This window comes from Ptiloglossa arizonensis, chromosome 3 (genome assembly GCF_051014685.1).
Source record: "Ptiloglossa arizonensis isolate GNS036 chromosome 3, iyPtiAriz1_principal, whole genome shotgun sequence".
Taxonomy (NCBI): Eukaryota; Metazoa; Arthropoda; class Insecta; order Hymenoptera; family Colletidae; genus Ptiloglossa; species Ptiloglossa arizonensis.
Window position 1 is genome coordinate 9932256 of NC_135050.1, and position 25876 is coordinate 9958131.

Sequence of the window (25876 nt, forward strand, 5' to 3'; positions counted from 1 at the left end):
TTCAGGGTGGTCGTAAATCTCAACCCTTTTCCATGCGCATTTACATCTGGCTGTACGCCCGGGGACAAAGCAAAAAGAAGGAAAGCTCATCTGTAAGCTTATCCGCGCTATCGTGTACGCCACGGACCTTCTTCTTATTTTCCAACCGGTTGGGAAACGTTCGAGGGGACTGTTTTTACCGGTTCGAGGTAAAATTTCGACAAGTCGGAAGCAAAGCTGGCCACCTCTTGACGCTACTTCGATCGTAAAATCAATAATATCGCGGTGTATCATTTTCCCATATTTCGAATCATTCTTTTGTTTTTTACTAATTGTAAGTACTATCGCATCGTGGTATTCGCTCGGGTAGAGTTTGATAATATTTACATTTTTATTGTACCAAGATTATATGGGAAAAAGAAATGCAATAAGAAAACTGATGTGTAGGTGCAAAAATATGTTATCGTACAGTGACGAGATTGTACAGTTATACGAATGTCATTAGCATATATGTACGTGTATATGTAACCTAGTCTTACAGAGTTGATCACATACATCGATATGAATTATGCATTGACCGAATGAAATGGACTAAATGCGTTAATTTAAATAAAGTCAAGACAATCGATGGAATTACTTGAAAAACGACCCGAGGGTTGATCAATTTAGTTAAGAAGTAAATTGAAAATCGATCTAAAATTGTCCAATTTGTATTTTTTTTTTTTAATTCGTTCAAGTCTTTCTCTTTTATCTCGAGGTTTTAGTAATGATTTTCTCTTTACTATAAATCCTTGTAAACTTGTGTTCAATAACCGAAAACATTTTGTATAGTCTTTTAAGTCTTGAAAGTAAGCACTAAAACTGTGTTTAAAAATCCATCATTAAATTTCTCAATATAATAAAATATCTTTTAAAAATTGATAGATGTCACAAGTCAATATCAGTTTGCATGTTTGTTTATTTCAAAGAAAATAATTTGTCACTTAAGAGAACGGCATTAGTTTGAATTTTTGCTTATTTTAAGTAAAATAATTTATGCCTGCATAAATTAGTTGTCCAACTACTTAAGTATGGAGGTTAATATGATATAATATAGATATTATAAGTTGTAAGTGAATACAGTAACGTGTTGTAGTGTATTACACTACCAAAACTATTCAAAAATCTGATCTCTTCAAAAACGAAATACGAACAAAAACTTAAACTAATATTCACATCTACCGATCGTGCGAAGATAATATATCTTTAGAGAACAATAATTGTTTTATTATGATTATTATTAAACTTCTTTGAGAATAAAGTGTATATACATATATTATTATATAAAGAATAATTTGCATAATGGCGAGATACAGCCAGAAGCTGCTTTTAAACTTAACCTCGAATCTGTCTATAAGTAAGTACATATGTACGTATCTACATACAACTTCAAAATTATTTATTTTTCAACCCTAGAGGTCGCATAGATGAATGCTCAATATGCACGACATCGACCACATGAAATCCTAATACTGAGACATAATTGGTATCGTTTCCCAATTGTACGATACAGGAATAAATAATAAAAGCAACACACTTTGAAACTTATTACGAGCATAAAACATTCTGTTCACGAAGGCACAAACTTCTAATAACAACTCAAACCAATGATTATAAAAAGTGTTTTTCTTAAAATCAGTAAATCTATATATGATAATATGTAGAATATAAATCTATTAAAACACAAAAATTGGCTAATAAATCAGCTACAATATTTTTACTAAAAAAAAAAAAAAAAAAATGAGTAGATGTTTCCTTCAGAATTATTTCATGTTATACAAACTGAGAGCGATTTACTTGTTCAACGTAACTGTACACATATTTTTCTTGTAAAAAAGACACTAGAGTGCTTGAAACTTTTCCTTGCAATTAATGTATACAGAATTATTTACAAATTTCGTATGTTTTCTATTCGTTTTAGAATAATGTGTAACAAATATTTCGTTCGAACTTTATTTGAAAGAAATTGTACAAAAAGGCTTTATTCCACTCGGTGAAATTGTTGTTGGGGAAATTTCATTATGCGTAATAAGAATAGAAGAAATTATATATGTATGTATCAATTATAATTATATTACTGTACAGACACTATACCGCATAACCACAGTTATGCTTGCATAATAGTTTGTAGTTTGAGATTTAAATATAGCGTCTAAAGTCATAGGCTACACTTGAACTCTCCTTATATAAACCTTTAAGTAATCTTCATTGCCAGTCACATTTCATTTGTGGCGTTTATTTCTCTTCTTAATAAGTCTCGATTGCAGAACGATTTATCGTCAACTAGACATGCAGTTTGACAATCACTGGCACAGTATTTCATACTTGACTGTAATTGTAATTTATGTCGATCGTACAGTTTCATTGTCTTAAACAATATTTCAGGAACAATTTCCTGTTGCGTATCCGTAGACATGTGTTCCACACGTTTCCGTTGACTGTAATTAGCTGTATTTTATTAACAAGAGTTATTTATTTTAAATTTATCTATTTCTTTTCTTCTTTTTTACACACGTTACATAGAAATGGAAGCTTTTCTTCTTTACGAGCTTTGGGTAGCCACGTATTGTAACCTTGTGGTCTATTACAAGGACTCCAGTTTGCCAAAGTATGCAATTTGAAGATAAACTGCAAAACAATAATTCTTTGAAATTCAACCTTTCAACTCATTTTCTCTGCAATATTTTTTCGTCTAATCGTATTTTGTTTCTTCAGTTTCTTTCAACGTAGACCTTAGCGTGAAAATAAATAAAAACCGTTTATTAATCTTAATTAAAATCATGATTCTTTATGGGTGTTTGTAGTATGCAATTTGAAGATAAACTGCAAAACAATAATTCTTTGAAATTCAACCTTTCAACTCATTTTCTCTGCAATATTTTTTCGTCTAAAGTTTTTTCCATTCTTTTGAACGTAGACCTTAGCGCGAAAATAAATAAAAACTGTTTATTAATCTTAATTAAAATCATGATTCTTTATGGGTATTTGTAGAAAGTCGATCAATCATTTACAAAACGTGATTTTTAACGTTGCAAACCGATAGTAAGGATTCTTTTGTGTAAAATAAAATTATTTATTATAATAAAGCGTAAAGAAGTTGTAAACGATCAATTGAATATAAACAGGTGAAAGAAGAACAATTTAAAATATACAGAAAGTAGAGGATGCTTGGAATTCTCTTATCGCTGAACATTTAAAGTTTTTACAAAAAAGATAAGGTTTTTGTACAACTATAAACTCTTTATTAGTATCAATTGGAAGGTAACAATCATAGACATCGAAATAAAATTTAAAAAATGCGTTAAATTCTCTTTAAACTTGTATAAATCTTTAATCAAATAACCCTTTGTTGACAAACACTTTACATGTTGTAGTTTTGAAATAGATGACAGGAAAGCGTTCCTTTAACTAATCTATAAATTTTATTTTAATTTACTGAACTGTTACATAAATATTAAGGTTATGACGGTGAATATAACGAGAAAGTCCCGAAATTCTAATTATGTCATCAGGTGTATGTATCCTAAGACACTCGTCCGCAAAGAATCAATACCTGAAACGAAAAAATTAAATAATTTGCCTAATTTAGATTCAATTTTTACTCGATATTTTCTTTAATACTCCACGTAAAGATGTCTGTTGCTTATTGTCTACCGCCGATTACTTTCGCGAGAGTTTTATTACATATTCCTATATGTATTCATATGTTACTACATCACATTTTTAAATAGAATTAACGAATATTAAATAGAATAAACAAATATCATACTTTTATCCATATACAAGACTAGGCCGATAAATATCGAAGAGAATATACATAACGGTATATCCTTATTCATTACCCAGAAAAAATTCGTTGCTAAATATTTTTAAATTATCAATTTATACGAATTGAAAATTGAGATCAACTTATAAACATGTGAATTTTATTAATAAATCGAAGAAAAGCATTTCTAAAGGTGTAGTACCTATTTACCTACTATATGATACGCAGCGAACAATTTGCACTATTGTTTCAGATTGATATCAAGAAAGGCACAGAACAGTATTAGAAATATTACAAGAATATATTATGATATATATACGTATTTATGTATGTATTATGCACATATATTACACATATGCGCAACGAGCATAGGAAATAAAACTTAAACGTAAATAACCTTAACAAGTTGACTAGATAGTGATCGTAAGAATGAGATCACGGATACGTGACACCGGCCGCCAATAATTATCAATCTCAAGAAACAAATCATATTTTTGTTCCAAGTACGTTTTCTACATTTTAAAGTCGGCGCAACTGTAGGTACCACTCTCGTTAAAAGAGTCTACTACATTCGATCGAGATGGACGCAAGGAAAATGGTCAAAAGCATCAAGATCGATTAAGATACGTTTAATTTCCCGAAACAGTGCTGCATTTTCTAAAATCGTTTCAACAATTCGAAAATTCGTCGACGGATAATAATTTCCGATACTCTTTGTTCCCTTCCGGACATAAATCGTGCCAAGACTTCGAATATATATTTTCCAGATATTCCAACTAGCGCTGAAATCACTCGTCGAATTCTTCTCTATTCGAACTTTACTCTATTCGAATATTATTTTCCGTTAGATTACTTCCTACACCAATTTTACAAATCTACGGTATACTCCGATACGGTGAGTAGAAATATACGAAACGTAAGCGGGATAGATTTTTCATAAAATAATAAAATAATGGGAAGCCATAATCGCGAGGAGACCACGGGTAACGACTCGCGTGGAACGATGCCACGAATAAAACGAGGAGCCGGTGAAATAAATAACCGAAGAAAAAGCACAGCTTGGCGGTTCGAGGAACAATATTGCGACAGCCGTCAGATTTAGGAGCGAACGAAAAGGACTGACGCGAGATGCTGCGCCGAAATTTATCGAACATCTCGCCGGTTCACCGATAAGACGTCAGGGTTCTCGGCCCTCGAAGCGCAGAAATGCATTCGCAAAGAGAGGAGAGGAGCCCGCGCCGACTGGATGGTTTCGGCCTCGGGAATCTGGGCGGAGTTTCGGAGCTACCGAGCTGAACGCGCACCGCCCAACTTCGTCTCCTGTTCGTCCTTCTGTGTTCACCGTTCCCCTCTTCTGGTCTTCCCACCCCTATCGGGATTTCTTCCGCGCGGCATCCGTAGCGCGCAAACGCGCCTCGACGCCGACTAATTTCAGACCGATGCACCCGACAGTGGGGCAGACACCGTTTCGCGGCCGTATCGGTACTCGCTGTTTCAATTTCCGATGCTCTTTGTTTCCTTTCGGACGATTATAAATAGTGCCGAGACTATTCGAATATATATTTTCCAGATATTCCAGCTAGTGCTGGAATCACTCGAATTCTTCTCGGTTCGAACACTACTCGAGTATTATTTTCTGTTGGATCGATTTGTACACCGATTTTTGTGGATTTATGGTAGACCCTGACACGGGGGTACAAACGTAGAGAACGTACGCGGAATAGATTTTTCGTAAAGTAATGTGATAATGTTATTGTAATTGTTGTAATATGTATTTCATTTTGAATGTATATCCAACGATGAAGAATTGTATATTGAACGTATTTTATTCGGTATGCGTTTAACGTGAGCCATAAACGCTTGGATATCCTCGTTTAATTACACGTGTTCCGGTTAATATAATTGTGTAGACGTTTCGTAATCTGATTAACGGTGACAGTAGCTCGCGGTGTATCGCGTGCTTATATACCTGAAATAATCAATTTTCGATTTACGACCGTAAATAGTAATAATAGTGATCCTCTTTTTTTAAAGAAAATTGAGAAATGCGTTAAAGGGATAAAGAAATGTACAGTTTCGTTTTAAAGAATTGAAGCGACCTTAATTCTTTATGGAATGAACATTTTTTGCTAATTTTTCACTATTGCAATTTCTTGTTACCTAATTACTGTTTAACTTTTGAACAGTAATCGTAACGATTATTGCAAGTGTATGGATCAAAATGAAAACTTTTATCCAAGCGAAACTTTTTCTACTGACATTCTTCGTTTTTAAATTGATCAAATATTATACATATCTTACAATAAAATATAAGAATATAAAAAGTAAAAGATGTATAAAAGTATCCAGAAAGAATTTGTCAATTTTCTATTTGCGTCCGATGATAATTCACTTTCGTTCTTGTATTTAGTATGCTTTGCTCTATGTTCGATTAAAGTTGCACTCCCAACTTTAAGCCTACGTGGCGGCCATTTTGAAATCGGTGCCTCCTGAGGGATAATATCCCAACGCATTCGAGACACTGGATGACCAATACTGAGAATTGCAAGATAAATTTACTGGAAATATTGCTGACGATTAAGGGCCACTAAGGACTTAGCATTAACAGGTTGAACGCTGAACGAGTTTTTCGTGCATTCTCATTTGCGCTAGATTGTTCCGAGTTGTTTTTAACATTTCTTTAACATGCTACGTACAATCAAAATAAGAAACATTCGATACTGTAATAATGGCATACTTATCATTTTATAATATTCTTAAAGACGTTAATGTTATTTTTTAAATTAGGTTGTTCGGAAAGTCATTTCGTTTTCCAAACTGGAGAATATATAATTTAATAAAATGTTTATACATACTACAAAAATCGTGTTTCATTCTCACCAAACAAAATAAAATGACTTTCCGAACAACCCAATATTTTATTCCTACTTTAGAATAATCTGGCTAAAAATTATAACGCGTTTGATCCGATGAAGTCCGTTCGGCCCCGAAAGTAATTCCGGTAAATATAAATAATATACTTACGTTCTTTTCTTTATGTATCGTAATTTTCTGATTACTGTATAGATCCCAGAAAATACATTGCCAGCGAAGAAAATGCATTACAAATATTTACTGGTCTTTTTACACCTCATTTTACGATAAATGTAGAATCTGTTTACCCAAGGTAGCCAATTGAATAACTTGACAAGGTTGAATACCCCACCAAGCTTCAGAGTTGATTTCAAGCTCCAAGTTCTTTTCAAGCTTCAGAGTTGATTTCAAGCTCCAAGTTCGTTTCAAGTTTCAGAGTTGATTTCAAGCTCCAAGTTCTTTTCAAGCTTCAGAGTTGATTTCAAGCTCCAAGTTCTTTTCGAGTTTCGAAGTTGATTTCAAGCTCCAAGTTCTTTTCAAGCTTCAGAGTTGATTTCAAGCTCCATGTTCTCTTCAAGTTTCAGACTTGATTTCAAGCTCCAAGTTCTCTTCAAGCTTCAGAGTTGATTTCAAGCTCCAAGTTCTGTTCAAGCTTGAGAGTTTATTTAAAGTTCCAAGTTCTTTTCAAGCTTCAGAGTTGATTTCAAGCTCCAAGTTCTTTTCAAGCTTCAGAGTTGATTTCAAGCTTCAAATTCTTTTCAAACTTCAGACTTGATTTCAAGCTCCAAGTTCTCTTCAAGCTTCAGACTTGATTTCAAGCTCCAAGTTCTTTTCAAGCTTCAGAGTTGACAAGATGCTTAGTATCCAGTCCCAAAATTTACCACGGTAGTCTTCAGTCCCCTTTCCGATCGATGAGGTTGAACCATCAAAGTGGTAGTCCCGTATATCAAGGTAGAGTTGCGATTTGTCATGTGAGTTGTGGTTAAACAACTGATACAGCATCCAAACGGAGAGAGTAGAGGTTTAGAATTGTTCCCCGCCATTCGGTGTGAGGATATACGAGTGTTGCCACGTATGGTATCTTACTGGTACTTCACACTCTGTACAGACGTAGTAATTAGGTATACTCAATTCTAGGTTCAGTCTCTGTAAAACCAGTAACTTAAGAAGAAGCATGTTGTACCCATAAAGACGAAATTACCAACTTTTATACCTTTTTTTCTACCTCCTGCAGGCGAATATACGCAATCTCTTTAAAAAAATTCAACATTTCTGTTGTACGAAATAAACTTTGTTGCTCGCAGTTTCACATCTCATAGACTACATAGACTGTATAGGCTATGTAGGCACATTAAATTATGAAATTCAACGGAACGATCAGTAAACGGTTCATTTAATACACGGTTATGTCCACATCTGAATCTTTCAAACTAGTTTACAGCACTGCTCATATTAATCTTACATCGATTATGACTGTTAAGTGTCTGTTGCAGCTCTCTCACTTTCATTGCGTAGAAATAAGATATGTAAAATGTGTCGGTTTTAATCGTCAATAAGGTCCATTTTCTATTGGTTCTAAATTACATTTCATCGAAACATAAATTGGCACCAAAGCATTCAACTAAATCGACTATTCGTACTGAACAAAATTATCTACGGAACAAAATATCTAACAGTGTAATGTACCAACCTTGGTAAATTATATTTCAACTAAAGTTTTCTCAGTATCATTTGTATACGCCATCTTTGCATCATCCGAATATTCCGTTATTAAATCCGTTAAATTATATCCGTTATTAAATTCTATCACAATGGGTATTGTACTTTATCGTATCGATATTAAATTAGGTACTTGATAGGAAGTGTCAGAAGATATTAAAATCTCAGATATTAATATTATTTGACATATTAACAATCAATGGGATGATAATGATGGTCGAAACAAGCGTAATTTAAGAATGTTCATTAAATCAATCAAGTTTCAACCAAAAGAATACAATACCTACAAGTAGTAACACAATACAAATAAAACAAATAAAGTAAAGAAAGAATGCTTTAATTTTAACTCAAACACTTTAAAAATGTTACATTCAATCATTTCTTTTTGCTTTATTTCTAAATCGAGCTTATTTGTATCGAATTGGAAAACTTACTTCTTCGAATAATTATCATAAAATTGAAGATGTAATAGATACAATACAAATGAAAGTATACCATAGTAACTAATTTTCGAAATATTATTTTTGTTACTATTAAACATTGTTATTGCACGTGTGCATGTATAAGTAGACAAAGATAAAATATAAACAGAATTCGAGTTAAAAATGCTGTAAATAATCTAATCTCACAAGTATCAAAATATTTTTGTTTACGAATCGTGTAAATTCAACTATCTGTTCCTCTTTGATTAGAAAGATTCATCGCGAAAGTTTTAACTTTACTATCAGATTCCAAGCTTGAAAAATTATTAATTATGTTTTTCCGTTCAAACTAATTGTCATGTTTCACCGTCGTTTCTTTTATTTCCTGTCAGTTGGAAATTAAATTAAACAAATTTCGGACTTCCATTGCTTTCTAAAAAATATTTTACCCGTCCCTGATTCCTATTAAAATAAAATACTTTAGTACGAAACTACTTGAACACGATTGCTATGTAATCACGTCGGACACATCGCTACGCAACATTACTTTATCGGCGAAATCTAGCTAATGAATCATGACAAAAGCGGAGAAAAGCTTGTTGAATTTAATCGACAGCGCAATCTGATTACCCGGTGATTGGTAAACCGATGCTCTCCTTCATAATTTATCGACCGACATTCAATGCATTAACATTGATCTCGTCGTTGATCGTGGCTAATACGCAACGAATGGATTGCTTGTTATGATCGATTGGGTGAATAAATGAAACAAGCACTAATATCATCGATAATGCACATTTGCGTACGCTAACTTACCGTATCGATGACGAACGATTTTATAGTAAAAGAAAAAAATACTCTGCACATTTTTCAGAGCAGTCGTAATTAAAGAACATGTAAATACACAGACACGGTAAATGAATTTTTTGTTCGCTGCGGAAACTTAATCGGAGGGATGAAATTACCCTTAAAAGTTTCACTCTTATAATTCTATCTTCAAATAATTGGAGATGCAGGAAATTTCTTTTCTCCTTACAATTTTTATGGATAATATCATGGTACGAATATCGGTGAAAGGAATTTACGAGAATATTTGAAAATCATTTTTAAAATACAAGCTGCACTTGATGTCGAACAATAAGCACCGCCCTTAATACAAAGTAATAAGTATTGCAGTTAATGTTATCCAGTAGATATTACACCTATTAAGAGATGATAAGTACTGTACGTAATATCAGATAGTAAGTACTGCATTTAATGATACATGATAAGTACTGTGTTTAATATTGAACAACGAATACTGCACTTGGTATTCGATAACGAGTTACTTTACTTGTTAAACGTTAATCAACGCGTGTACCTGTATTCGATTCTTTTAAATTCACGGGTAAAAGATAAAGTTCGTGTACTTAAAAGAAGTGTCTCCTCTTTTTCAGAAAGCACAACTTCGCATTGCGTAGGCTGCGGCGGACGAATTCACGATCAGTGGATTTTACGTGTTGCACCAAACCTGGAATGGCACGCTGCTTGTTTGAAGTGTGCAGAGTGCCAGCAATTTTTGGACGAGCATTGCACCTGCTTTGTACGGGATGGAAAAACTTACTGCAAACGAGATTACGTCAGGTAATGAATTATTCAATGTCCTATCGGAAAAAGCAAAATCTGTCGAAATGAAAATATATCTTTTTAATCTCAAAATTGAAGCACACATACATAAGTAAACCGATTTATAGCTTCGTTTACACAGTATCTACACTGTTCGACTAAAAAAACAATTAATCCCTGAATTGGAGCATAGGTTTATAAGTATCATGATTTCATTGGTAGGTTGAGTGACAAATTATCCAGCACACTGTCAGAAAGAAACCAAATTAAAATGAGAAAACAATTAATCTCGGAATTGGAGTACGAGTGCAAAGATAATCCGATTGGTAGGTTAATTAATGAATAATTCGATCGATTCTTCAAAAACTTATTAAGATATAACAGTATAACACGGAAATTATTAACACTGCTGTAAGATATGTTTTACATTATATTTTCATTTCTGTTTTTTTCTTTCCTTTTCGTATATGCAATCGACAAATGTGTTTCTCGATAAGTACACGTGACAAGAGTTGAAATGTTAAAAGACGGACATTTAGAGTTACTTCTATTTGATTTATTTGAGTTCTACAAAGTGAACTCTGCTAATTGAAAATTGAGAAAGCAATGCGAAAGATTGAATCACTGTTTCGCAATTTAACCTTCAACTATCCAATTTAATATTTTAACAAGACCATCGCAACACTATCAGAAGAAAAAGTCTTTCGCTTTATTTGATATACGATTGCTACGTATTTATCTTACAATTGACGTACAAACAAAATTAAAAGGGAGAGATACATTCGCGAAATTCCGAGGGGAAAAAAAAAACGTCACGAAGGAGTGCAATATGGTAATTAATGCAAAACTGGTAGCATTCTCGAATGACACGCGATGCGATCTTTCCGTTACGCATTTGCGAACGGTGAGATTCCAGAGAAATAAAAACAGAAAAAAAAAAGTGTAACAGCGGGGAGAGTGGGAGGGAGGGATAGAGGAAACGAAGAAAGTAAGAACTGACAAAGCGTTTCTGAGGAGTATTTTTATCTGAGATATACTGAGCAGAAGCTGCCGTCCGCTCAGAGAAATGCATCCATGACAAAAAGTGCAGTTCACACGTGGTTGCGTCGAATCGATGGAATTGAATGCAATATTAATATTTCTGGTTCCGTGACGTCGGGAGAGATCTCAGATTGAAATTACGTAACGGATCGATCCTGTAATTGTAACAAAAAGTACAAAATGAGTGAACCAATATCCGTTAAATTTTTTACAACTACAAATAAATCCGTGTGCGATAACAAGTGAAATGTTATCGTAACGTATTTTAGAATTATTATTACGAGTAATCAGTACGTGCATACTGTATTCGTATAATACTACTACTACTACTACTACTACTACTACTACTACTACTACTAATAATAATAATAATAATAATAATAATAATAATAATAATAATAATAATAATAATAATGATGATGATGATAATGATAATGATAATGATAATGATAATAATAATAATAATAATAATAATGTATAACGTTTCGAACCTAATGTTGGATCTTCCTCGGTATGTTAATCTTCAGAGATCGAAAAACGCTCTACCGATAAATTGCTAAATTTAACGTATAATAATAGAAGCTGCTCAACATAAAAATCTGAACGTGATCAATCCGAAACGAAGTTTCCTTCACGTCGCGTCTCATTTTCTTGAGAAAAAATATTTGACATTGATACACACTGGAGGAAACCCAAAACCTGGAATCGAAACGTCACACGTTATTCTTCTTCTTATTGTTACTATTACCGTTATTATTATTACTGTACCTACGTACATACTAATCCTGTACCGACTATTCGTATTATTCTCTTTATTTCTTGATACCACGAGTAAGTACGTCTTTGATTTCATTCTTTAAAATCACCGATTGTTATTTTCCGTGTACACTTCTATTATTATACATAAAATTTCTACAAATTTGTTTGACATTCGATAAGATCGTGTACGTCGTCTGATCTTTCCGAAATATTAAGAAACAATTTTATACATCCATCCCCATCACTTTCTAATACCTTTCAAAATGATATATAACACTTCAGAGGAAAACACAATCTATATTGCACATCGTAATGTTACTACTTTTAAAATACCATGTATATATGTATTCGTAATATCGCTGACAGATCTGAAATGGTTAAAAACGGTAAAAAGTTTCAATTTAAATCTGAAATAAAATAGAAACGAGTATATATTTTATATATATATATAAAATAAAATATAAAATATAATATAAAATATAATATAAAATAAAATATAAAATATAATATAAAATAAAATATAAAATATAATATAAAATAATTTCTTCTTCGAAGAACGAAGAAACCATCGGCACAGACACGTCGTAAAGCGAAAGAATGAAAGGGCACGTAAAAATACGCAGTAATAACATAAAAAAAAAAAAAAAAAAACAAAAAAAAAATGGCAGCGAGGAGAACGGTAAATAGGTACACCTAAATGGTTCACGGATTTGCGAGATCGACGCGTCACGCCATTTGCAAACGTAATCCGAAACGAGTGGCGTCTTCGAAAAGCGGGACGAGACTTTTTAACTGGCAAGCATTGATCGGGATTCCCCGGCAACCTGCGCCAAATATTTTTCTCCGCCGAAGACAGACAGTTTATTTGCATTGATCCATCGGACGTCGAAATGCCTCCGGAACGAAGAAGAAGACTGGCGTATCCGGTCGACACGGATTTGCCAGGCTCGGAGAAGCACCGATGACGCGTGTTTGTTGTTACTATCGCCTTGTTCGAAAAGTCGAAACAACCGGGGTAAAACGTTCCCTTCTGGGTGTTCTCTTGGGTAGAGTTTTGGTTCTCCCATTGGCTTTCAATGTCCAACGAAGAGGAGCGGAATACGTTACGCGAATAAAACAATTTTTCAATGATTGTCCAGCGTTTGTCATTTTTTATCGTCGATCTCTGAAGTTTCGTTAAAATTCTTTAAAATTGCACGTTAGTATTTTCCGCTTTCGTCGATCGGACGATTAATTTCTCAGAGATTACTATAGAATGCTATTGTCGTTAAAATTGAGACAACATACTAGAGATATTTATAGAAATGTAATCGATCGTTAGTGAAACTTTCGCTAATTTTAGTCGATGTAAAATTTAATTCTTGAAAGTGAATTTTCGTTGTTGAGCAGATTATTATTTTCAATAAATAACTTTAGAATGTTTACTGTGAATGTTTAAGTCGTTTTAATTGCTCGTGTTAACGATCGTGATTATTTTATGAACCACGAGTTATGAAGAATAAACGAGTACGTATAATGCAAACAATTGTTATTTGGTCTATTTAAAATAAATATTTAGATTCTAACTGCAATGTGACGTAAAAGAGACGTAAAAATACTCAAATATTTATGTAAAGCGAATTTAGAAAGTGCAATCCTGCAAAATGTGAACGAATTAAAAACGTTCCCAATATTAATGTCTTATTCATATGTTAATGTATAAAAAACATAAAAGTATCTGTATTATTTATTCGTGTTTATATAAAAAATAAAAAATGCAACACGTAAACTGGCAGAAGAGGGGTGTAGCTATAATAATGTTATTAAAACTTAATCTCGAATGTAAACCTATTAAATAATAACGACAGAAATACCTATTCAATGTCAACACTATGCTAATTATTTGGTGATAAATATGATTTATTACTACCGTTATCTTCCATGTCTTTGACTTTTACTTTGACTCCGAAAGATATTTCTTTTATTTCATTCCAACAAATTACTAAATGTTAATACACATTGTGTCATAGTCGAAAAGCGACTGAAATGTGAACTATTTCAATTAATTATCATCGAATCAACATAATGTAATTATTCGGATAATTGATAATTAACTGACAGCCTCCAGAGTAAATTTCATATCGCATGAAACTTTTTACCAATAAAATTAGGCAATTTGGAAGCCGCGAGCTAATGAATGCAATTTACCTTGATCGGAGAAACCGAACACAATTAGTTTCAAAACCGATAATTAACTGGTCGTTTCAGTGTGTGAGCTAAATTTCGCGGAAACGTGTAAGTACGAGTAAGACGACTTGAATGACTGCAATCAATTAATTGATCGATAATGAGAGGCAATTTAATTTCGATGCAAAAGAAGAAAAAAATAAATCACAAGACCTATCTATTATCGCTTAAAATTCAATGCAGTTCTTGAAATGGTGGAACATCTGCAAAAACTAAATTTGATTCGCTTCCAATTTTTTAATTGCATTTTTAAAAAACTCATTGCGCACTATTTCTTTCGTATGATACATTAAATGTATTAATTCGTATCCTTTAATGTAAAAATTATTTACTCGCATATCGTAGTAAATAATAATTACTTTATAGTAACTATGAATATACAGTAATTACTCGACTTCGGCTATTATAAGTCAAATTATATAAATACGATTTATTGAACGGGAGAGAAAAGTTTAATTTCAAATTAGGAATAATACGGTACAATAAATAAGGAAAATATTGTATATTTTCGAGTCAAAACTTTTGCTTCGCTATAAGTTTTCCAAAGATTAACTGACATACATACGACTCGCAACTCACTCCAAGATCTTTATTTCTCCCAAAAATACACTTGGTACACATATCGTGTAGAATCTTAGTTTCGAAAGTAAATTAAAGTTAAACAAACTCGTGCGCACTCTTTCGCAGTAAGAAAAATTGAAGAAAGGTAAACTTGATTTAATGTGTATGCAAACACACGCACGCATACATAATACTGCTATGAACGAAGGGACAAGTAGCTACGAAGGTTTCGTGCCAAATGAAAAAAAGAATTCCATAGTAAATTGTAACATCGTCAATTCTATTGCTGCGTTACATCCTTGGGAAATGTAATTAGAGATATTTATTCGTGTTACGATATTCAAAGTGAGTTTAAAATGAAACGTACGATCTGAAACGAATCATGGACAATAAAATTTGTTCCAGGCTATTTGGGACGAAGTGCGACAAGTGCAGCGAGTGCTTCAGCAAGGACGATTACGTAATGAGGGCAAAGAGCAAGATTTATCACATAAAGTGTTTCCGATGTTCGGCGTGCATGAGGCAGCTGGTACCTGGCGACGAATTTGCCTTGAGACAGGACGGTCTTTTCTGCAGACACGATCACGACGTTCTCGAGGGTGGGAAACTCTGTTCAGGAGCTGGTACGGTTCCTGGAAACGAAAATAACAACAATGCGTCCCTTATGAACAACAACCACCATCTGCATCCCAATGACGGCTCGATATCAGGTAAATGTTTCGAACATTCGTAAGTCACGTTTTCAAGTGACAATTTTTGCATCGGATTCAAATAGTAATAAAAAAAAGGAAGAGTAGAGCCTAAAGATTAACAATGGCTAGGTGAAAATATTGCCAAAATCTTCAAAAGTATATATTGGGTCGCTCGGAAAGTCGTTTCGGTTTTCCAAAATGGAGAATATATAATTTAATAAAATGTTTAGACACTCTAAATACATCGTGTTTCATTTTCACCGAAAATACGAAACGACTTTTCGAACAACCTAAGAAGCATACTCTGGCACTATTTATGATTATGTTTTTCATTACATATTCGTAGCGGTATTACTAAAGGATTTTTCGTCATGTTTTACCGATGAAAATGAGTACAAACACGACTCCGTTAAGTATTGTTAATTGTAGACAGATGAAAGATTTTAAGGAATTATACAAATTAGATTGCAGTCAGAATGCCAAGAATTGTAAGAGCTTTCGTTAAAAAACGCAACGTATTTCTCGACAAGAAAAGATACAATTTATTTAATTTCTATAGTGAGTTTTCAGCAGTATCATCAATGAAACAATAGATGCTTTTTGTAATAATAAAGTTCGAAAGAAGAGAAAATTTGTTCGAGTTCGTTAATCTATTTGAAACTATTCTCGCGTTTTCTATACACATTCAGCAAGTGTTCTAATACTTACGAACGGCAGAGTTAATTAAGTATAGTTCGAGAAAATTTCGCCGATCTATTGTTACAACTATCGTACAGATACAATCGCACATATAAAAATATTTATTTTGTTCCCAACACATATTTATTTTGTTCTATTTCGCTCACTTTTAGTGCATTCTGTTCACATTCCTCGTTAGGCAATTCACTCAAATCCCTGATTTAAAAAGAAAGATAAAACTCACTAACTATACCGCTTTCGAGCGAACTGACAGTTCGTCACTTGAAAGCAGAAATTACTGCACAGGGGTGTTTCCAACTGAGAAATACGACTGAGAGGTAATTGCAAAAGTCAAGAATGAGTCAAGAATGAGTCAAAATGTACAAAGGATTACGTAGCTCTCGGGATTATTTTAATTTATTATCTCTCAACTACAGACACTGAATTATTTTATAAGGTTTCTTACGACAGTCGTGTTGTCACGTTTGGAAAAACTCTAACATAGAATTTCATCTGAATATTGTTGGTTAGCAATTTTACTGTATCGTACTAAGCTAAGTGCTAGACTATTGCACTATTCGAACAATCTACAAAGTACAATAACTTAAAAATTTATCATAACACTTATATGAAAAATAAAAGAAACTTCGTCAAAGTTCACGAATCTTATCCAGATTCATTTTCTTCGACATCTCACTTCGAGGATTAAATTCCTCAGTAATGGTAATAGTAGCAGCTGAAGTAGCAGTATTAGTAGTTCTCGTTTCATGAAACAAGGCACAATTGAATGACAGTATCTGATGACTTTTATCGCGGCGTCGAATGAACGCCAGTTACTTCTGGATTAAATTGTCTGGACACAGACTATCGGAACACAAAGGGCAAATTTGCAAAAGGATATCCGCTCGAGGGGAAGCTCAAAGGGCTCTTTTGACATAACGGTATTGTGTTAGGATCTCGGGTCATAATTAGGTGTTGATAATTGAAGCCGTTAAGACCTGGAAGGCTTGACCAGGTCTCTCCTACGCAGCGGGATTACACGGGATTAGTGTTCTTCGAGCCAGCCGTCCTAATACGTGAACACACTGGATAGCTTGGATTAAATGTCTAATGAGGCTTTCGTTCATGATAATTTAATTACACGTGTTTGCGTCATATTATATTGCGTGTACAGTGAAATTTACACGCGAAACGCGAAAAGTCGTCAAATATTGCTCCGGGTAATCACAGTGTTGTTAAATTATATTTAGAATTCGTTAATATTGAATACGTTAAATACCACATAAATAGGGTAGTAATCGATCCAAGCAATACGATACCGAACAATCGAAGAATATTATTTCGACGTTTCGGTCTTGTTTCCCTGATCAGAATTTCTCTTCGCAGAAAAAGATAACTTCTAAAAATAAAAAGAAATTATTTGTAATAATTATACCGTAATTTCTCCGTTTCATTATTTCGTTGGAACAAAGGTCTCTCGGTGTATATCATTGCACCTAATGTACTTTCGTGAAGTATAATTTTTGTACAACAATGAGTTTAAAAGTAACGACGCGTGACGTGAAACATATAGAACGAATTGATCGATTTGTGCGAAAAGAAAGGTAAGTCGAAATTTACCCTGATAAGTATTCAAATTAAGAAGTATAATTAACGTGTACAAGGTGATTCGTACAAATCGTAAGAAAGTTTTTATTGTTAATTTATCGGTGTTTTATCGGTTAAGAAGCCCATACGTGGAAGCCCGTAGCACCTACTTAAAAATAAATAATATCTACCGTACTCGAACATTCAAGACACTTTTTCAAACAAACCGGTTACGCTGGCAAAAGTATTCAAATTCTGCACATATTTTATGCACACTGTACGTCATCGTATTTTCAATACCGCTTGAATATCGTTGTAACGCAATGGTTAATAATTGGTTACCCTTTCACTGGATATTTATTGCAAAGCAGTACTTGTAAATTACGTCTACAACGAATTCTATTTGTTAGACGATAAAAATATTCCGGTCAAACGTATCGAGTGTCCTCGCGGGAAACGAATTTACTCCAAGTGAGACGATTAAATGACGAAACGGTAAATCCAAACATATTCCCGGCATCCGAATATTTTTTTTATTCACCGTACATTTAGACGGACGGTCTAACGACGTGTCACGGCGTGAGTTAATTGGTGATAATTGAAAATCGTATAGTACGTGACACAGGGGCTAGCTGGAATACGTCCCTCCTAATTCTCGCGTAAACAATTTTGTAGAGTCGCGCGCGACCCGCATATTTTCTATGGTGTTTGTCACTTGGCTTCCTTATGGAAATTGTTGCGCCTAAACATCTTTTTCCCGATTCACGACAGCACGGACCACAGACCGGTGACGGCACTGGTTTGACAACTCTTTACAGAGGCGCCGAGGTGTCAAATGTAGCACCTCTCTGCCAACTACCGTGGCACATAACTACGCACGATCCCTTTCATTTCGTCTTTTTCTCTATGAAAGTTTATTCATTTTTTTTCTCCTTTTCGGAAGTCGCTTCCTTCTTACCCAACCTAATGGGGGGACCAGCTATGAAAATCACGTATGTGCGTGCCATTTCGCGTCACGATTCGACTACACCGGTGTCCAATTTGCTTTTCGAAAATTCTCAACGTTTATTAGTAATCTTGCGAAACTAATCGAAACTAAACGACATTTCCAGCGGATTATTTAAACTACGTCGAACTTTCGTCATCCAAAGATCGTTTGATTAGACGTTTCGTTGTTCGTGGTAGATAAATTATTACAAGACGCGATCGTTTGAAGCATATTTGACGATTCGACCATTTCTATCGGATTATTTAAACTACGTCGAACTTTCGTCATCGGATGATCGTTTAATTAGACGTTTCGTTGTACGTGGTAGATAAATTATTACAAGACGCGATCGTTTGAAGCATATTTGACGATTCGACCATTTCTATCAGATTATTTAAACTACGTCGAACTTTCGTCATCGGATGATCGTTTAATTAGACGTTTCGTTGTACGTGGTAGATAAATTATTACAAGACATAATCGTTTGAAGCATTTTTGACGATTCGACCATTTCCATCAGATTATTTAAACTACGTCGAACTTTCGTCATCGGGAGATCGTTTAATTAGACGTTTCGTTGTTCGTGGTATATAAATTATTACAAGACGCGATCGTTTGAAGCATTTTTGACGATTCGACCATTTCCATCGGATTATTTAAACTACGTTGAACTTTTGTCATCGGGAGATCGTTTAATTAGACGTTTCGTTGTTCGTGGTAAATAAATTATTACAACCATTAATAATTACAATTATTACGACCATTTGCTTCTGTCCTCTACGGAAGCAACATAATAAGCAATTATGTATGAAAATCTCATCTTACCGTAGAGTGAATATATTTGTGTGAGTGTGATAGATAAATAATTAGAATAATATATTTAGTTTTGAAAAGTGGCGTTGCTCTGGAGAACTAAATCGCTTTAAAAGAAATGAAAATAAATAATAGTAGTAATGATAATAATATTAATGACGGAATGGTTGTAATTATTACTGATCGTGAAAGCAAAGGTATTTTGTCGTAATTGAAATTAATACTTTTTATATTCAAAATTGTAATAAAATAAATTGCTCCTATAATTGATGAAATTGAACAAAGAACAATACACCGTAAAGAAATTGTTGAATCGATAGAAAATGATGGACGATATAATATTGAAAATAACAAAGGACAATAACTAACCAACGTAACTATGCTAATTAGTTCAATTCGTTACAGTTCCTAAATGTATAAGTCTATTTAATATTTAATATAATATACAACGTGAAGAGTAGCGATGAAAATCTTTCAATTGAACTTTCACAATTAGTACAATAAGAGCTTTCCGATATATCGATACGTATAATTTTGATGGACGGTTTAAAAATAACAAGAAGCGAAGTAAAACCGCGAAATATTTTCTAGAACACCCTAATAGTCAGGACGTAAAAATAAGCTTGTTCGTCTTAGCATCCGCAAACATTCGATTTCGTGCTGCCACCAAATCCTTTCGAAGGACGCCGCCAAGGAAACTGGATCCTTATCGTGGCACGAGTTACTTATTACTCGTTAATTGGGAGTTAATGAAATTCGACGCTCAACAGGTTTTGCTGTTTGGTCGGCTAAAATGTGCCCGAAAGGTTTGTGACTCTTCTTTTTCTGTTCGTTCGAGTGCTCCTTCGCTGATCGATGCGACCGACCGCAGGGAACTGAAACTAAAAATTCTGATCCTTTTTTAATATTTCCTGAATAGTAGAAAGATTCGGTGGGAATACATTGCGATTCTTGTCGGTTCATTCGGTGGCAATTAACGAACGTTAAAAGCGCGAGGATGGAAATAATTTGTAATAAAATACATTGTCGCGAAACTATTTAATTTCTTTTTTGGCGGAAACACGTTTCTTCCCTTCACTTGGAATTTATTGGATCGTTCGGAAAGTCATTTCGTTTTCCAAAATGGAGAATATATAATTTAATAAAGTGTTTGTACACTCTAAAAAAATCGTGGTTTCATTTTCACTAAAAAAAAAAAAATGAAATGACTTTCCGAACAACCCAATACATAGAAAGAAGAAAAATAGTCGCAACAAAAACGGGATATGTGTAATGGAAAATCATCGAGGAAAATGTTTAATTATTTTTGCAATGTCCTCCTAAAGAATTCTGATAAAAAATGGAACAATAAGCACAATTAGGTAAGAATTCTTAATTCTCTTGTCATTCGCTTATTCTTCTGAAAATCATTTTCCTCGATGTTTCAAGGTCATCGACGTTGTTGCTTCGATCTCTTCCTAATTTAAAAATAGTGCCAATTTTTTAGACACCAAAGAAATTACCTCTCACTCTTTTCACACTTCATACACACTCGTATCGCGCGATACTGGTAAAGTTATTTAGGTTAGTTCATAAGTTGACCGAAACTTTCAAATTTTTCTCAAACTCATTGATGAATTACAAGTATATCGCCTCCAGTAAGAGACAGGTTAACATTTCTCAAAGAAATTAATACTAGAAAAGCCTTAGTAAAATTCTACCGACATCTATAATAACAATTTTTAGAACCTTTGTTTAATGGAACCACCTAGAATACTCGCCGGCTTATCTTCAAACGAGGTACATACGATAACCATGATCCACCTCGATACACGCTCGTAGTCTCTACGAGCTTGAATCGAGATGAGAAGTCATTCGGATGATTTCACGTTAAAAGTGAAGAGATGTCTACAAATTACCAAAATACAAAACTCCATCTCAAAGTACGGTCAAATTGGAGCTGAAAATTTTTCAATAACCCATACCTTCGTATCGTACCTCTCCACTAGTGTCATTGATATAAATATTATTTTACCTAAATAAAACAATCTATCAACCGAAAACTACTTTTCCTCGTCCGAACCGCCAGCCATGTTTCCCTTTTATTTTGGACAATGTATATAACAGAAGTTTCATTACATTACTATACAAGGTGAATCCAGAATGATATAAAATTCATATCGATTTCCGTACGACCTCGTTTAAAGCGAATGAACAAGATACGAGAATAATTTTACATAAGCAATTGGAATCCAAGCAGCGTCGGTATTGCAAACGGTCGTGGATCACGTTCGATCCGATCCCACGGAAACGCTCTCCAAGACGTCTTCGATGTTCCTTTTTGGGCTCGGCGCCGATCACAGAATCGCGGTCAAAGTTTGCTCATCGACAATATTGTCTTTGGCCTCTCGAATAGCCAGCAGGCGTTCGTCTTTGCGTTCTACATCCGCCATGTTGGACCACTATCCGGATCTCCCATTAGCCGGCAAAGAACGTTTCGCAGGACCGGTTGAGACGACAGTCGTAGCCGGACATTCTACTCTGCATTCTCCTGATTTAGTCGCGTTGCTATTCCACGAGAAGTCAGCTTACTTCCAAATAAGAAGCGAATCAGCCACGGGTAACAACCGCTCCCCACGAAAACAACGGAATTCCCATTTGTGCAGTGCTAATTTTCGGCTACGGCGATTATTCTTCGTTGTTATTTTACCGAAAGGTGAAATGAGTATAAGTTCTTGTTGAACCGATGTAAAAATTTGTAAGTAGCGTAACACCGGGAGGCATTCGTAGCGTAGGTTTCTCAAACCTGTTTAAACGGTCTTGTTTGTATACGCTTTGTCTCGCACTCTTTTACACTAGATTTTCTTGTTTAGATATCGCATTGGGAGATTAGATCTATTCAAACGGAGTGCGAACTACGGATTGTCTTTTTTTTTTCTTTTTTTGGTCAGAATTTTAGGAAGTCTCGATACAGAACTGGATCGTCGTTTCATTCTTCGAGATCCAATGCTACTTTTACTTTGTACACTGGTCTACTTTAAAAGCTGGAGGTTGGCAAGTCTCGTATTCTAGAAAAATTCATTTTTCCATGCTTCGACAGAATATAAAACACCTCGCAAATATTCTTTGGATTATCGATATCGTTAATTGTCCATTAAATATGACTAAAAGAGTGAAACAGTTGTAGAACTTTGATAATGGAAGTGCATTCGCTTTACTTGACAACGAAGAGCTAGACAACTCTTACTGCTAAGGAACTGAAAAACTACAGATAAAAATGATCGATTCATGGAATAGTAATAGATTGTTCAATAAGTTTTGTCGTTCGATAAAACTTATTGAGCAACCTAGTACTATACTGTTCAATAAGTTTTATCGAACGACAAAACTTATTGAAGAATCTAGTAATACTGCTATCATCGATAACACCAATTTCATAAAATAACCGGAGACTACTATATTATTTAAAGCATTACCGCATTAAATTATTGTCTTCGATATACTTGCATATCACCCTTTGGATACAAATTTTTAGAAAACCAAGAAACCAACCTTCAGTATCTGTTTCAACATCCGTTTCTTGATCAACTTTCAAACCTTTCTCCTTTTTCCCATAAGGAGCAATATTTTTATTTATAGCGAACTAGTTTTCGTTTTTCACCTGGAGATGTTTCTGTTCGACTATGTTGGTCGTCCGAGTCGCTACTTGTATCCATTTTCAATCTCAATTCGATGTTTAAAAGTATTACAATTCTGTTGACGTTAGTTTAAAATTCATAGATCCGTAGACAAGATAAAAGATCCGTAGATCTATGAAAAAGTCTATAGAGTTGACAACAATGGCACAGACGTTTGAATTGCCACAAAATGTAGAGAATAAACCCAACGGTTTACAAACGAGATCAAATTTAGAGACGAACGCATGTGTACTTAAACTCTTCTACACCGAGAGGTTCTCTAATTCGAGCTACCGATCAAAACAACCCTGTTGTTTTTGAATATAAAAAAAAAAAACCCAATACACTGCAGACAGTTGCTCGTTCCGATCGAATTCAATGAAATCATCGAGGACGCGTTCCGCCCTAACCAGTTAATAATTAAAAAAAGTAAATCCAAATCAAATCAAATCAAATCGAATCAAACGATGTAGATTTGTAGATGTATCTCAAACTTGATCTCGCTACATCGTTTGATCAAGGACACGTTCCACCCTAACCAGTTAATAATCAAAAAAAGTAAATCCAAATCAAATCAAATCAAATCAATCCGAATCAAACGATGTAGATTTGTAGATGTATCTCAAACTTGATCTCACTACATCGTTTCATCGAGGACACGTTCCGCCCTAAACAGTTAATAATCAAAAAAAGTAAATCCAAATCAAATCAAATCAAATCGAATCAAACGATGTAGATTTGTAGATGTATCTCAGACTTGATCTCGCTACCGATCAATGTCCAACTATTAGTCTCTCTGTCGGTTATGCGCTGTAGAAACATATCGAAACTTCGAGTTTCCGATCTAACGTCGACATGGTCCGAGTTCAAATCGAATCTCGAAAGGCTAATGCAGAAATGATCCTACTTTAATCGTTGGTCCGCAGATTCAGGGTCCGAAAGTGGATCGCACAAAGCCAGCGTGGGTGGGAATCGAGGATCGGGCAGTCATAAAAGCAGCGGCGGTTCTGACGGAAAGCCAACCAGAGTTCGCACAGTTCTAAATGAGAAGCAGTTACACACCCTGAGAACTTGTTACGCAGCCAATCCGCGACCGGACGCATTGATGAAGGAGCAACTGGTGGAAATGACGGGTCTCAGTCCGCGCGTGATCAGGGTATGGTTCCAGAACAAACGATGCAAGGACAAAAAAAAGACGATCGCCATGAAGCAACAAATGCAGGAGAAGGTTGGTACAGACTTTGAGATTCACTACTTGCTAGGCGCTCGGTTGGTTGAGGATTGTTTCAAATTCTACGCGTTGGCACGGATTTAAGGAACATTGTTAAACAACAATGTCTAAACGACTATACGCGAACGATACAATACCGGAAGACTCAATCTGCAAGGAGTGAATATCTCTCCCTGTGATCTGTAATCGAACAGGAGTGGATTCACGATCAGTTGGCAAGGGAATATTGCTTTTGCTTATTATCTTACAACCGAAATAAAAGTTCTGCGTTTAGAAACTCTGGTTTAGATGTCCGCATGGACTGAATTCTTCGTCGATTCCTATTATTCGTTCATAATCTCACTTCTTTCGAAAAGTATCAGATGGCACACGCTGGCTGGACTTTAGTTTAGACAAAGCCAGCACAAAGTCTGAGGTCCATCTCAGGGAACGATGATCATAAGTTTGTAATGGTCTATCGTGAGTATAGTTTATTAAAATGTTTCACGGAAGGTAATAATGCCAATAATTGGACACATTAAGCATCACGATTAAAGATCGACTGTGTACAATTAGGGTTGAAGTGTAATTGTCCACCTATTATCTCTTGATGCAACGCCAACTGAATACCATCGAATGAATAATCAGCTATTTCGTGCGTTGCAATATTTTATAAACGATACAAAATTCGAATGTTAAGAACGAAATCAGAGATGCAGTCTTCGAATAGTTTCGGATAAGAAATATGAACTATACATATGAAATACACGAACAATGGACATTGCATCGTAAATGAATCGTATTATTCGTTCTTCGTGTTGTAACATCGTGAAATGTAAATACGAGAAACGACGAAACTTTTCACGCAGACCTAAATAGATGTTCGCATTTTGAGTAACAATTTAATGTTTGGAGATGCTCTCTTATTACAGGACGGTCGTAAACTAGGCTTCGGAGGAATGCACGGAATTCCTATGGTAGCCAGTAGTCCTGTGAGACACGAGAGTTCCATAGGAATGACGCCACTCGAAGTACAAGCTTATCAACCACCGTGGAAAGCCCTTTCGGACTTTGCTCTTCACACTGATTTGGACAGGCTAGACCCCAACAATCCCTCGTTCCACCATTTGGTGTCACAGGTAATTAATTACGTTTGCTAATCTTTTAGCAATTTCAAAACTACCAGTTGCAATTACGAATTGAGAAACAGAGATGGGTATACCCTCGTTGGGACTAAGAGTGCAATAAACGGGTTAAATGCGTACAGGGTGAGCCGTGTATC

At 34.7% G+C, this 25876-nt stretch overlaps 1 protein-coding gene across 2 annotated transcripts in view; it reads left to right on the plus strand.

Annotated features, from left to right (window-relative positions):
- Window positions 1–25876, plus strand: part of Tup (LIM1_Isl and LIM2_Isl domain-containing protein tup) — a 69621-nt gene that overhangs the window by 37482 nt on the left and 6263 nt on the right. For both annotated transcript variants that reach the window (XM_076306958.1, XM_076306957.1), the window contains 4 exons: window positions 10215–10401; window positions 15376–15680; window positions 24311–24612; window positions 25527–25733. In XM_076306958.1, the coding sequence (XP_076163073.1) occupies window positions 10215–10401; window positions 15376–15680; window positions 24311–24612; window positions 25527–25733 (1001 nt within the window). The remainder of the gene's footprint in view (window positions 1–10214; window positions 10402–15375; window positions 15681–24310; window positions 24613–25526; window positions 25734–25876) is intronic.